Genomic DNA, 15287 nt, shown 5'->3' on the forward strand with positions numbered 1-15287 from the left:
TTCACTCCAAACACTGCTATAGCATTACGCATTCTTTTAACATTACCAGTATCGGTGGCTTCTGGTGAGCGCAGTTTCTCAAAACTGAAATTACTAAAAAATTATTTGAGGTTCACCATGTCTCAAAATCGTATGTCAGGACTGGCATTAATTTCAATTGAAAGTACTATTGAAAAAAATTTAGATTTCACTGACTTATTAAAAGACTGTGCAAGTATAAAAACCAGAAAAATTCAGTTCATATACATTCTTTTAATTTATGAGAAACTGGAAGACACTAACGTTTTTCATTACAGTGTATAGTTGAACTCAAATTGTTTGTAACTGTGTTTCGGTATGTCTTCACTACCCGCCGTATCAGCGGGTAGCAATCGATTTATCCGGGATCGATATATCGTGTCTCGTTAAGACGCGATATATCGATCCCCAAACGCGCTCACCGTCGACTCCGGAACTCCAGCAGAGCGAGCGGCAGTAGTGCAGTCAACGGGGGAGCCGCGGCCGTCAATCCCGTGCTATGTGGACCCCAGGTAATTCGATCCAAGATACTTCGACTTCAGCTACGCTATTCATGTAGCTGAAGTTGCGTATCTTGGATCGACCCCGTAGACCAGCCCTTTTTGTTAAAATTTAATGTTAAAATTACACTAGTAGGAAATTGTTTTATTTCACTAACTACAAATTCTCTGTTTTCATTTTTTAAAAATTTTAGACAGTCAAAACAAAACGGCAAAGTGCAAACATGTGTAAAAGCCTAAAAAAGCAGGGGGGGGCAGCCAAATTTTTTTTTGTTGGGGCAGCAAAAAACCTAGAGCCGGCCCTGCCTGCAAATGTGCCGCCCCAAGCATCTGCTTGCTTTGCTGGTGCCTAGAGCTGGCCCTGACAGAAACCTTCTCAGTGCCCAGCATCCAAACACCCTTAACTCTGACCATGTGGGTTCTGGTGACTATTTCTACATGTGTGAAATATTAAATTCAGAGACATGAATGGAGAGGTCTCCCCATCAGAGCTGCCACATCCCTTTGCCTTGGGCTGAGGGGGTTCTTTCCTGTCTCTGGGTGAGGGAGAGGCTCTCCCATAACTGGTCCCACCTCCTGCTCCCTTTGGCTTTGGATGGGAAAGTTTCTGTTCATGGCTTTTCCGGGTATGGGGAGAGGCTGTCTCCTGTTCCACGTCTTCCACCGTTCTGTTTGGCCAGGGTAGAGAAGCTGGTGGCTTTATCCATAGAAACTGTGTGCAGAAGCTTCCCCGACTCTGCTGCTGGGAATGTGGCAGCCCCACCAGCAGGGGCAGGGAGATGCAGCAGGGGAGGAGGCAGAAAAACAGCCAGATAGACAGGAGTACTCAAGGGGACGGTCTGTGACGCCACGTTCAGGCTGTTATACTGATCGAGGGGTTCACATTTGATACCTGGTATTGAAATCTAAATACAGAACTCACAACCTGCATGGGGTTTGTGCCTTGGTTTGTAACTGTTTGCCCTGAGGTTGGTACTCACATTCGTGAGCTACTCCAGACAGCGTGATGGGAGGACTGAAGTTTCCTGTCCCACATACCAGCTGAGTGCTCTAACCACAGAGAGGGTAAAAGTTATAAGGTGGGTGACATCACGAAAACCACCTCCCCCCACACACACACATTTTGTGTGGAGCGAGGCAGGTGCCTACCTCAGTCCAGCAAGAAACTCCAGGTGTTGGGTTCCCGTCTGTGGGTTCCTAAGCAGAGATAGATGTGCCTCTGCAGCCCTGATTTAGGCACCTGTCTGTGAGGGGGGAAGGGCTCAGGACAGCCCTCCCCTTGTCAGCATCTCCCCTTGTCTAGCTCAGATGGCTCCCTGCCTAGTGAGCTGTTTTTTCTGAATCGCACTATAAGGTGCCTGTGATGCCCATGCATTGTCTAGGGACTTTATGCACCTGACTCAGCTCTGAGGGTCACAGTGCTGCTGTTCCTGTTATTTTCTTGCTGTCTAAAAAATATTTACTGTGATGCTCAGCATTGCAACACTTGAGTCCCTTCATGGATTTCCCCCTGTGTAACCAGTCACCTCTCCGCAGAGCACAGCTGAGCAACTCCTGATTGACATGGGTGTGTACAGTTCAGACAAAGAGCAAAGGCTGGATCGTGACACAGCACAGTAAAACAGTTTTCTTTATGGCACTACAATAGCACCAATGCCTTGGAATCAATATCAGGAATTCATGAGTTATAGTCTCACTTTCAGTAACATGTAATGAATTTCTCCATCCCACTCACGTTCCCTTTCCTTTCATACTCTCCTTATCTATTCATTATTGTTCTAGCCCTCACTTTCCATCCCTGTTTATTTTCCTGTGTCTCTCCTCCCTGTCACAGATCATCCCCATTAGCTGCTCTCTTCTTTCCCTGATTTTATCCCTTCCCCTCTTGCTGATCCCGGGCTGGGAGACCCCAATGAGATCGAAGGACAAAGATCTGTACAAGGTTTCAGAGTGGTAGCCGTGTTAGTCTGTATCAGCAAAAACAAAAAGGAGTCCTTGTGGCACCTTAGAGACTAACAGCTTATGCCCAAAAAATTTTTCGTGGGGTAAAACCACTTCATCAGATATGTGGTGTGGAAAATACAGTAGGAAGATATATCTATAACATTACACGAAAAGATGGGAGTTGTCTTACCCAGTGGGAGGCTGAGACAAATCAATTAAAGTGGGCTTTTATCAACAGGATGAAAAATCACTTTTGTAGTGGTAATGAGGGTGGCTCATTTCAAACAGTTAACAAGAAGGTGTGAGTCAGAGAAGGGGCAAATTAGCATGGGAAAATTAGTTTTTTTTAGTTCTTGTAGTGAGCCATCCATTCCCAGTCTTTATTGAGGCCTAATTTGATGATGTCCAGTTTGCAAATTAATTCCAGTTCTGCAGTTTCTCATTGGAGTCTGTTTTTGAATTTTTTTGTTGAAAATTTGCCACTTTTGCTTAGAGACTGTCTGATTTGGCCAATGTACATGGTAGATGTGCAGGTGAATGAGCCCCTGATGGAGTAGCTGATGTGGATAGGTCCTATGATGGTGTCCCTTGAATAGATATGTGGACAGAGTTGGCAACGGGTGTTTGTCTCTGTTTGAGGAGTGGAGCAAATGCAGTCTACAGCCACTAGCTGTCACTTTCAGCCCCCAATTAAAACCTCTGCAGTGCATCTTCAAAGATCTACAGCCTATCCTGAAGGATGATCCCTCACTCTCACAGACGTTGGGAGACAGGCCAGTCCTCGCTTACAGACAGCCCCCCCAACCTGAAGCAAATACTCACCAGCAAGCACACACCACATGACAAAAACACTAACTCAGGAACCTATCCCTGCAACAAACCCCATTGCCAACTCTGTCCACATATCTATTCTAGTGACACCATCATAGGACCTATCCACATCAGCTACTCCATCAGGGGCTCATTCACCTGCACATCTACCAATGTGATATATGCCATCAGGTGCCAGCAATGCCCCTCTGCCATGTACACTGGACAAACCGGACAGTCTCTATGCAAAAGAATAAATGGACACAAATCAGACACCAAGAATTATAGCATTCAAAAACAAGTCGGAGAACACTTCAACCTCCGTGGACACTCAGTAACAGACTTTAAAGGTCGAAATATATGTTCCATTTGACGCATCTGATGAAGTGGGCTTTAGCCCATGAAAGCTTATGCCCAAATACATTTGTTAGTCTCTAAGGTGCCACAAGTACTCCTTGTTGTTTCAGATCTGTACAAAAGGCTGTTGCTGCTGCTTCGCCACCACCTTCCCAAACCTGACTGATTCATGCGGTCTCCTCGCCACCCACACCTCTGCCTGTCCCCTGCCCAGCTATTAGTTCTTCCCCTGCCCAGCCCCCATCTCTGCCCCTCAGAGACCCTCTGACCCTCTTACAGCCCCAGGGGTTGTTCTCCCTTCCCCTTCCCCTCCCATCCCTGGGGCTGAAAAGAGGGAGAGGGAGAAGCTTCCAGGGATCATAGAGATGAGGAGCCAGGGGCTCGGTAGATGGGAGTCCTCCGAGATCATAGAGACTGGGGTCCATAAGGCTAGAGAGGCTGATTTCCCATTCCCCCCTCTGCTGCATCTCTCAGGGACACAGTCTGAGCCGAGATCTGTACCACACCTGGAACCAGGGACGGATTCTCCCCCCAGAGACGGAGCTCGGCGGGAAAGTGAAGATCGGGGTCTTGTCACCAGCATCGATAAATGTCACCTGCCCCCGGTCACAGTCCAGACAAACCCGGATCCTGCTGGGGGCCCGGCTGAGGGGCAGGGGGGTCACCGGGGAGGTGAGAGCCTGAAACTGACCCCACCACCACTCCACAGCCCAGATCCCCCCCTCAGGGCTATGGCTGATCCGTCCCTTCCTCCTCACAGACTCTCTGGCCACCCCCACAGCCCAGCTTTGCCCACGCCCCACCTCCACCTCCCACCAATGTCTCCCTGAGGTGAATCCCTCACAGCCCAGCACACAGGCCCAAGAGTCAAATCTCTCAGGGTTGTTGGGCAGTCGCTGCCGTGTGTCTCCACATCTCACACTTTTCTGATCCTCAGACAGGACAAGTTTGGGATGAGCCGTGTATGGATCCAGAGTCACATTCACTGGGGAGAAAGAGAATCAGAGCGTTAGGGGCAGAGTTTGGCTCTGGGGGAGGCTGGGACCATTTCTCACACTCCCCAGCAGCCCTGTTCTGGCTGGGACAGGCCTGGATCCCAGGGAGCTGCCTCTGGTAGACTGAGCAGAGATGTCACTGCAGCTCCTCAGTCTTTGTAATGGGTCCCACTTCATTAGTTTCTCATTTATCACAGTATCAGAGGGGTAGCCGTGTTAGTCTGGATCTGTAAAAGCAGCAAAGAGTCCTGTGGCATCTTATAGACCAACAGATGTATTGGAGCATGAGCTTTCGTGGGTGAATCCCCACATGCATCCGAAGAAGTGGGTATTCACCCACAAAAGCTCACACTCCAATACGTGTTAGTCTATAATGTGCCACAGGACTCTTTGCTTCATTTATCACAGAGGCTTCAGCAGCTCCCAGATCCCGCTCCTGGTGCTGCCCCATTCATAGTGGCAGAGACACAGCCGAGAAGGTGCTTGAAGCTTTTATCAAGGAGGGAGCAGAAGAGGCAGGCAGATACCAGCTTTAACCGCCCCCCGCCCCGAGGGAAGCTCCCTCAACTAATGCAGCCTCCACTCCCAGGTCAGGGAACAGAGAGGAAGGTGCAGCATTGGGGAAGAGCTGCTTAAGACCAGAGAGCGGGAGGTTGCATTGGGTGGAGTAGCCCCATCCCCAGCCCAGAGAGAAGGGAGGAGCTGCCAGCATCACAGGAAGAGCATCTCCCCAATCCAGGAAGCAGTGAACAGCTCCAATGGGAGAGCCCAGCCCAGCCCAAAGGAAATGCAGGATGTTGGAGAAGAGTGAAGAGGAGACTCCCTGCACCGGGGGAAGCAGAGGGATGTGGCACAGAGCTCTGTTCGGGTGCAACTCAGTTAAGAGTAACAGAGGGTCCTGTGGCACCTTTAAGACTAACAGAAGTATTGGAGCATAAGCTTTCGTGGTTGAATGCCCACTTCTGTTAGTCTTAAAGGTGCCACAGGACCCTCTGTTTCTTTTTACAGATTCAGACTAACACGGCTACCCCTCTGATCAGTTAAGAGTGTTTCTGTTCTTCAGAATGGGCATGAACTGAGCACTAAGGGTGGTGTCAGGACTGTTTGTGTGGCCCCGTCCCTTCCGTGGCCCAGAGCGAGGCCCTGCCCCCTGGCCAGGATGGGAGACTTGCCCACTATGAAGACCCCCTGACACTCCACTTGCCTTGGACATAGGTCTGGGGTTCTGAGAGCAGCTCCCGGCCCATGTCCCCGCTCCCTGGGGTGTGCCAGGGCTCCCTAGTGCACTCTGGGCTCCCTGGCTGGTATCCCGGTTCTGGCTTCTGACCTGGCCAGGGGGCAGGGCCTCAGGGAAAGCGGAGCAGGGGTGGAGCCACTGAGGGAGGCCAGCACCAGGGAGAGGTTGGTGACACGGGCACAGGCTGCACTACACAGAGAGGAGCTGCTCAGCTTCCCTGCTCGAAGAGCACAGATACTACCTGCGATGTTCCACACCTGCCCAAGACTTGCAGTTTGTGGGGGCAACATGGCCCTATTCCCCCAAACTATGCCCATGTTGAAAAGTGTCCTAGTCATCCCACTTTTAAAAATGTGGGGAGGGGAAGAGGGGAGGGGAACATCGGCCCTTGGATCTCCTTACCATTTAATGTGTTATTTTTAGGACTATGAGTGTCATGGTCGCTGTCAGTTTGGTTGGTAACTTTAGCTACGATCTCATGAAGATGTTTTCTCTGGAATTTTCTCATAATTTAAAGACATTTTCACCCACAAACTCACCCTGTCCGTGTGCTCCAAATGATTCACCCTCTTCAATTGAAAGAAAAATGATTTTTCTCTTCAATTCAGACAGCAGAGTGTCTGGACGGAGAACGGAGAAGAGAGGTGAGATTTCAGACTTTCATATTTATAACAGCGTCCCCACTCTGAAACTGTTTTATAATTATGACAGAGGCACAGAGACACACTCATTTATTTAATATAAAGAGATCTGAAACCGTCTCTTTCCTCTCTGATTTGTACATCTCCCAGCACTAGAGCCAGCATCCTTGCAGCCTCACAACCATCCCAGGACAGACACTTTGTAAGAAAGATTTACTTTTCCCTCATCATCCCCTCCCACCTTTCAGACTCTGGTTGGTTCGCCTTGTTCACTTACGGCCTTTTGTCGTACCCTAGATCCAGATCGTACAAAGACTTTGGCATAAAAGTAACTTTACCCACTTGGTTCCCTTTGACACTAACGGGATGTTGAGAGTTTGTGAAATCCTGGTCTAATTGTGAGCTGTTGGGTCTGTTTACTCAGCGTCTCTACAGAGAGCAGCACGACGGGGCCTTGTCCTCCATAGGCAGAAATAGAAATAATAATAAAACCATTTTATAAATGTGGAAATTGAGGCGGGGGAAGGTTGGCTCAATGGGCCAGAATCACCCCTGTACCGGCGAAAGGAGAGAGGGGAGGGGCCATTTGTGACTCCGCTGTTCAGTGGCTGCAGGGGCCGGTGCAGACCTTGGCACAGGCTGAGGAAGTTCTGAAGCCAGCCAGAGTTACATCCCGATGACAATGTCCCCTGTGTGTCTTGCCCAGTGTGTAGAGTGTCAGAGGCCCAGTTTTACACTGCCCACGTCCCTCTGTCCCTCGTCCACCCCCTCCCTCTTCCACCCGCCCTCACCAACCCCACCCCATTCCCAGCCCTCTCAGGAACATGCCTTGTGCCTGCAGCTGTGGAGGAGGCACGAGAGGCGCCTGGGCTGGAGGGATTCCTCACCGTGGGGGAGGGGCTTTCTCCTTCCCTGCTACAGCCCATTTGGCCCAGACTAGCTGCATACAGGTCCAGAGCTCAGTGATGGGCTGGGTCTGCCTTTGAGAAATGTGCCCCATGACCAGTGATGGGGCAGTAGACAGGGAGGGCTCTGAGCTATAGAGAGTTCTTTGCCACGTGTCTCGCTGTTGCGTGTTGCCAAAATGCTCCTTATTCAACTGACCACCATATTTGGGGTGGGGAAGGAATTTTCCCCCCCGTCAGATGGACAGAGAGCCTTTGGGTTTTTTCTGCCTTCCTCTGCAGCGTGGGGCATGGGTCAGTGGCAGATTTAAACTAGTGTCAATAGTGGATTCTCTGTAACTTGTGTAGCGGGGCAGTTACCCTGTACCTGGGATAAAAGGAGTTAAAAGGTGAAAAGCAGCTGAGGTCGGCTGACTGGGGAGGCAGCCACGGCGGGGTCCACTCCCAAGTAGGCTACAGCTGGCCCTGGGAGCACAGGGTACCTCAGACAGAGCAGTGCTGGGGAAGGGCAGGCAGAGCTGGGGAGCTCTGGCCTGGCAAGTCCCAGGCTGAGGCCTTGCAAAGGACCAGGGATGGTGCTAGGGCTGCAGGGAGACAGCTGGGGTAGAAAGAAAGCAGGTCCAACCCCTTTGCCAATGATGAGTGGACATTGTGGACTGCAGGCTGCCCCAGAGAAATGGGGCTAGATAATGACTGGCAGTAGCCACTGAGGCAAGGTGGGTATACAGGGTTGGTGTTCCCCGGGAGGGGAGACCCAGAGTATGGGGGTACTGCTGTGGGCAGAACCTCAAAGTAAGAGGCATCGGGGTCCAGGAGGTACAAGGGGGCCTGAGGCAGGAGAGACACTGGCCAGCAGGGGGTGCTTTGGAGCTGAAGAGCTAATTCCCAGGATGACCAGCAGGAGGTGCTTCACCGGTGAGTGCTCAACCTGTTACACTTGAAGTCTTTAAATCATAATTTGAGGACTTCAGTAACTCGACCAGAGGTTAGGGGTCAATTGCAGGAGTGGGTGGGCGAGATTCTGTGGCCTGCAATGTACAGAAGGTCAGACTGGATGAGTGTGATAGTCGCTTCTGGCCTTAAAGTCTTTGAGACATTTCTTACTTTACAGTAATTGTAATGGCAAGGCAGGCGTTTGGTAGAAATAAAGGTTTGACTTAATCCATCTGATTGTCTTGGACCCCAAGTGCAGGGCATTGTCACCCAACAATTAAATAGAAGCATCATCTAAGTGTGAACCAATTGACCAACAACATTCTCTTCCCACAGTCTCAGCGGCTCATCCCAATTACCATTCCTAGATCTATTTTAGGTACCTTTTAGCTTCCTCAGAGTCTCCGATAGCACAATAGTTTTCTGGGAGAAATCGCTGACTTGCTCTTCCAGTTCAGGAGAAATCTCCTCTGGTTGCTCAAACTTCCTCTTCTCACACCTAGAGAGAAACAATTTCACGTGATTTTATTTCATTTAGTGACTCATTATAAATTCTGGCTAGTGAGTTGCTGCTCTAATGGGCCTGGAGTTAGAATTCCTCAACTTCTCCCAGCCTCAGAACAGGTGCAACACAGGCGATGGCCATGAAATGTTCCCCTCAAAGGACCATTAATATTCTTCAACTCTGGCCTGGAGAGATCAGCTCTGGGGATAAAGGGGGAATTGAGTCTCCATGGCCAATTCACTTCTTGGCCTCCATGCTCTGAGGGACAGGAAGTTCCTGGGTGAAGTGCTATAGAAATCTGACCACTAGGAAATAGACTGAGACACCAACTCCCCTCTCTCCAGCTCATTCCACACAGGTTTCCAAACAGCCTTCAGGCTGCTGGCCTGGGCTGAATGGTGACCAGGGCTCCAGCAGTGACAGGCCCATATTCCATCCCCACAATCCTGAGTCAGCCCGTCCCCCCGGGGATGTGACATCTCTAGGAAATACTTGAGGTCAGTCTTTCCCACTGAATGGAGAATTCCAGAGTCTTCTGTGAAAGTGTGAGGACCTCAGGATGAAGTTGATCAGAGAGATTTATATCCAACATGTGACCTTCCCCACAAATTTGGCTGTAGAGCCCTGGGGAGATGCAATGCTAACATCACCACCAAGCTCTTTCCCATCGTTGTGAAGTGTAAGGGGGAGTGAGAGAGCCATGTACCTGCTCAAGGTGCTTCTGACATCCTAGAGGAGAGAGAGAGAAAAGAATCTCAGTCCCATCTGACACAAACAGGGGGTGCCAGGGAAGGGATTTAGGAAATATGGGGGAGGAAGGCCCTGCCCCAGCTACTATGCTCCAGTGCTGATGTTTTTCATTCAGTCTCACCTGCAGAAATTCACTCACTGGCTTCTGACACTTCCCCTCCAGCTCACTGATCAGCTCACTGAGACGGGAAACCTGCTCGGAGAGTTTACTGACATTTTCATTCTGGATCCTCACAATCTCCTCATCCAGCTTCTCCAGCTGGGCCAGCAGGAGTCGCTCTTGTTCCACCAGGAACTGCCACAGCTTCTGAAATTCAGTCACAATCTTCTGCCTCTCGGTTTGTGTTTGTTTCTGTATGAAAATAGGGCAAGGGCTGGTCAGAGACCTGGATGGAGCCCGGGGTCCTTTCATGAAGAGCTGAGTGTGCAGGAGGCTGATTTTCTTTGAAAATACTAAGATTTCTGACATTTCATTCTACCTGTGGGTACTAGGCAGGGGATTCTCTCACACCTTCCCCTTTGGCCCCGGTATCCCTCTGAAAGGGATGTTTCTCTGTCGGTCATGGTCAGCATATTGTTCTTTATGGTTTGTGGAAATTCAGACTCAGAGCAGCAGGAGGTAGGACTCAGCACTACACTGACAGAGACACCAGGGGAGTTAAAAGAAACAAACGTTTTAAAAATGCACAAAATGTCTAGACACAGTGGACAGCACTTCACAGGGACATTCAATTGGGAGGATTTCTGAGAAAGCCACAAGGGCTAGGCATTAACTCATTAACTGAAAGGGAAGCTTAGGGCTTGTCTACACATGAATCAAATTCAGCAATCCAATGGAGAAACACACATATAAGCCCATGTTCACCAAGGCCACCAGGAGTCTGCCTCCAAACAGACCTCCCACTGCCAGTCCCTTCTGGTTCATAACAACAGGCACCTACGAGATACTCCCGGCTCTTCCCCTCTCCAGCCACTTTCAATCCCAGCAGCTTTTCTCTCTCTTCCCTCAGAGTCTTCAAATGGGCCTGGATTCTTTCCTAAAGAAACAGAAATGATATGGGAGGTTTCATCTGGATAGTTGAGAGGTCCTTGGAAGTGGGTGTTTTTCCACCCAAAACCCAAGATGACTGTGGTTCTAATCACTTTGTGACATCAGGACCACCAAGGAGATGAAACCTCATTAATGGAGACTGGGAGTGTGTCACATTCAGACTCATTACCAATTCCAGTTCAGTGTTTTTAGTAATTAGAGATCTCAATTATAACCAAGCTTTACTGGTATTTGTGAAGTTATTAGTGGTACAGCGCATAAACAGGGCACCAAAGTCACATGGGGGTGAATCAGTAACCCTGTTTTGTAGGAGGTTTAACAAACAAAGTGATACAAATCCCAGAAGCCACCAGGGTTTCAGTATGGGCTGGGATTTCACCCCTGAAGCCCCAGGGAATGCACTGGTTGGGCTGAGCTGGTCTAAGCACCCGGGCAAACCCCATGTGATGCCGGGAGGCCATACGTCTGGTTTGAAGCTGCGCAGTCCCAGTGTTGTGGAGCACTGTCCCTGTCCGGTAGGGACCCAGCACTGGACGTGGCTTTGTCTGCTGCAAAAGGGAGAGGAGGAGACTGAGGATGCAGGAGGACACCGGTGGGCGTGGCACCTTCATACAGAATGATGCAGGTGGGTGGCACACTGAAAAAAGCAGTGGTGGGCCAACACAGTGTGACTGATACTGGTGAGGACGAGCCCATGCAGTCAGGCATGGGCATGTCCTATGTTCTGGGGATGCCTCAGTGACCACCCTAATTAGACATGCAGATTTGTATAAAAAAGGGGTTGGGGTTTGCCCCAGTGTTGTCCTAAACCCTTTCCCTGACAATGCCCCCTGGGCAGATGCCCCACGGTTCCATTCCCTGGTAAAGATCCCGGAAGCAGTGCATTCTGGGAGATTTCTAAAGGCTGCCTGGTGGGACTAATGGAACCACTTTGGCTGGTCCTTACCCACATACACAACAGAACAGGTCAATCTGGCACCGGTCAGCTCCAGCCTGTGGTTGGTTTTGCTAAAACCCAGTGTAATCCCAGTGGTATTTGGCATGGACCTGAGCTGTCTGGAGCCGTTTTGTGTGGACTGAAGGTGCTCAGGATCCCACACAGTGTTTAGCCCAGTGATCTCCTCTAGTGCAGGCCGGCAGCATCTGAGTTTAATCCCTCATGGAGCGACATGGGAGTTCAGAATCCCAGCGACAAACCTCCTCTCTCTACTGGGCCTGGGATTAAAGGTGTCTCCCTCCTAACGGACACACTTCATCACTGGGTGGGACTGATGCTCAGATGTCAGCATGGCAAAGTGCTTCGGGTCCTGGACTGGGTCTAAGGAGATCTGGGTTCTATGCTAAGCTCTGTCACTGACATGCTGGGTGACTGTGGGCAACTCGTTCCCCGGTTTTATGCCTCAGATTCCCTTCCCATCTTTTATCTAGCTAGACCAGTGGTCATCTACCAGTCGATTGCGATCTACTAGTCAAGCCTGGAGATTCTCCCAGTCGATCGCGATCTACGGCGGTGCAGCAGGATTGCCCGCTGATGCTAAGGCAGGCTCCCTGCCTGCCCCAGCTATATGGCACTCCCAGAAGTGGCCAACATGCCCCCGCAGCCTGGGGTGAGGGCAGGGTTCTCTTCACATGGCTCCTGCCTGCAAGCACCACCCCCACAGCTCCCATTGGCCAGAAATGGGGAACTGTGGATAATGGGAGCTGCGGGAGTGGTTCCTGCAGAGAGGGGCAGTGCACAGAGCCACATGCCCGCCACAGGGGCACATTGGCCCCTTCCAGGAGTGGCGTAGGGTTGGGACAGGCAGGGAGCCTGCCTTAGCACCGCTGCACTGCCGCCCATTACCCGCCCAAGGTAAGTCAGTGCCGCCCAGCTGGAGCCACATCCCATACCCCCTCCTGCACCATAACCCACTGCCCCAGCCCTAACCCTCCTCCCAGAGCCAGCACCCTGTACCCTTTTCTGCACCCCAACACTCTGCCCCTGCCCAGAGCCCCCTCCTGCACCCCAACCCCCTGCCCCAGGCTCAGCCCAGAGCCCCCTCCCAGACTGCAAACCCCTCAGCCCCAGCCCAGAACCCACACCTGAATCCCAACCTCCTGCCCCAGACTGGTGAAAGTGAGTGAGGGTGGGGGAGAGCAAGCAATGGAGGGGGGGGTATGGAGTGAGCGGGGCTTCTGCGGGGGTGTAGATCCTGCTTTCAAGATTTGATATTTTGCCTCTGTTGCCACACTGCCAGATCATTAATTTTCATACAGCATCTCCCTTACAATGAAGACTTTACAGAGCTGAGTGATGAGTCACACCCGTGACAGGCAACTTTCAGTGAAATTAGCCTGTAATTAAAACCCCAAAGTTAACCCATTACATTTGACAGCAATTCCCTACCTTGTACTCTTGGGCAGCCTCCTCTATGGGAACCACCGAGTGAGCGCGGTGAGCCCGGGATCTGTCGCACACCACACAGATGGGGGTTTCATCCTCTTCACAGAACAGTTTCAGAGCCTCCTGGTGTGTCTCACACACCCCATCCGCTCCTGCTCCTTTTGCTGCTTGTAAACTCAGCCGCTTGGCGATTTCTATGACGTTTGCCAGCTGCCTGTTGGGCCTGAGGTTTCTCTGCTGCACAGTTTCTCTGCACTGAGGGCAGGAGGCGGCTGTATCGGATCCCTCCCAGCACTGGCTGATGCAGGCTCGGCAGAAATTGTGCCCACACTCCAGAGTGACAGGTTCTGTGAAATACTCCAGACAGACAGGACATGTAGCTTCCTCCTGGAGACTTTCCACGGGGTTCTCTGCAGCCATGGCTCCCTCTGGGCAGTGGAACAGGGTTAGTTTCAATTTCCTGAATTCACACTATGCCCCGCCTGCAGCAGCAAGGGGGTGTTTCCTTTCCTGAAACTGACTCGTGCTGTTTGCTGAGCAGGAAGGACCCAACCAATTTCACCCCTGGAGGCTTTAATGAAAAAATGTACAATCACACCTGTGACAGGTAACTTTCAGTGAAATTAGCTTGTAATTAAAACCCAAAGGAGCTCCTTGCCTGCAATCAGCCCCTGTGCTGGTGTGGAGGGTCACTGAGGCATCCCTCTGTGAGGATGAGCCTGCAGGAGTTGTGTGTTTAAGGTGGAATAGTCAGGCTTGGCAGAATTTTTTTTTATAACATATAATTTTGACAATGTTTATTTTAAGCAGTTTTTATATTTATTGATTTAAACTTTCACAGTTGCACAACAATCTGGGTTTTAAGGATTTCATTCCAATTAAAATTTTCACGGTTGTGGGAAATTATGGGGGATCAGCCAATATTTTGGTCAGACCAGAACTGCAACGCTACCTCGATATAACGCCACCAGCTATAACACAAATTTGGATATAATGCGGTAAAGCAGTGCTCCGGGGGGACGGGGCTGCGCACTCCAGTGGATCAAAGCAAGTTCAATATAACACGGTTTCACCTATAACAGGGTAAGATTTTTTGGCTCCCAAGGACAGCGTTATATCGGGGTAGAGGTGTATTTAATGACACTAGACACTGATATTCAAAAAGTTGAAGCTTTACAATTGTTAAAATTGTTTGTGAGCAGGTAAATCTCCTCCCTCCCCCAGCAGCTCCCCCAGGGCAAGAACCCAATGCCTCCCCCACCACCAGGGGCAGCTCTAGGCACCAGCTAAACAAGCAGGTGCCTAGGTGGCAAAAGGTATGAGGCAGCAAAACTCTGGGGCCCCACCTCAAGCAGCATCCTGGGCTGGATCCTGACTGCCCGGGGGGGCGGTAACCAGCCTGTTGTTCTGCCGCAGGGTGCTGCAAGGCAGGGAGCCGACTAAGTGGGGAGCGTTTCCCCGCTGCTCTCCCGCAGGCAGCGGTCACCCCCCCAGGCGGGAGCTGGTAGCACGGCCCTGCCCTGGCTGCAGAGGACAGACATCTCCTCCTCAGCTCGTCCCTGCCCCTGCAAGCCAAGGAGCAGCCCGTCCTCTGCAGCTGGGGCAGGGCCGTGCTACCGGCTCCCGCCTGGGGGGAGGGGTGACCGCTGCCCGCGGGAGAGCGGCGCGAACAAGCCAAGGAGCAGCCCGTCCTCTGCAGCCGGGGCAGGGCCGCGCTATGAGCTCCGCCTGCGGGGTGCCCGCTGACAGCAGGAGAGCAGTGGGAGCCAGTAGCGCAACCCTGCCCCAGCTTCACAGGACGGGCTGCTCCTTGGCTTCTTCGCGCTGCTCTCCTGCAGGCAGCGGCCTCCCCCCCAAGGCCGAAGCCGGTAGCACGGCCCTGCCCCGGCTGCAGAGGAAGGGGGAACAAGGCGCTCTGGCGGTCCGCTTCTCCTCGGCTTGTCCCCACCTCTACCTCCTCCTACTCCTCCCCTCTGCTCCACCTCCTGCCACGGGAGGGGAGCAGAGTGGCAACCTGGGCTGAGCCCAGCACGTGCCGGGGCCAAGGCGAAGACCAAGGATGAGCAGGGCTAGGATCCAGCAGCAGCCCCAACCCCTGGTCCTGGGAGCAGCGGTGACCGGAGATGAATCGACCTCGGGCCAGATCCGCAGCAAGGTAAGAGTCGGGCCAGGCGGGAGGGTCCCCTGGACCCCTGGGGAGCTTCTGCCTGCTGGAGCCCCAGAGGATGCTTCCTCCCTCCCCAGCCCCTCACAGCACT

At 51.7% G+C, this 15287-nt stretch overlaps 1 protein-coding gene across 1 annotated transcript; it reads right to left on the reverse strand.

The window, feature by feature from the left end:
- Positions 1-19: 19 nt before the first annotated feature.
- On the reverse strand, positions 20-13797 carry LOC135974958 (zinc finger protein RFP-like). Its single transcript, XM_065564591.1, has 7 exons — positions 13033-13797; positions 10537-10632; positions 9717-9947; positions 9552-9574; positions 8724-8839; positions 6401-6481; positions 20-4614 (listed from the first exon to the last, which is right to left on the reverse strand). The coding sequence occupies exons 1-7, from the start codon at positions 13447-13449 to the stop codon at positions 4100-4102; spliced, it is 1479 nt and encodes a 492-aa protein (XP_065420663.1). The 5' UTR covers positions 13450-13797; the 3' UTR covers positions 20-4099.
- Positions 13798-15287: the final 1490 nt, after the last annotated feature.

The sequence above is a fragment of the Chrysemys picta genome, chromosome 12 (assembly GCF_011386835.1).
Source record: "Chrysemys picta bellii isolate R12L10 chromosome 12, ASM1138683v2, whole genome shotgun sequence".
Classification (NCBI taxonomy): Eukaryota; Metazoa; Chordata; order Testudines; family Emydidae; genus Chrysemys; species Chrysemys picta.

Coding starts and splice junctions, on each gene's coding strand:
- LOC135974958 (XM_065564591.1), bottom strand. CDS start 13,449: ATGGCTGCAGAGAACCCCGTGGAAAGTCTCCAGGAGGAAGCTACATGT. Junction 9,948..10,536: donor GGAAGAGCCGGGAGTATCTC/GTAGGTGCCTGT, acceptor ATTTTCATACAG/AAACAAACACAAACCGAGAG. Junction 6,482..8,723: donor GACTCTGAGGAAGCTAAAAG/GTACCTAAAATA, acceptor TTCTCCGTCCAG/ACACTCTGCTGTCTGAATTG.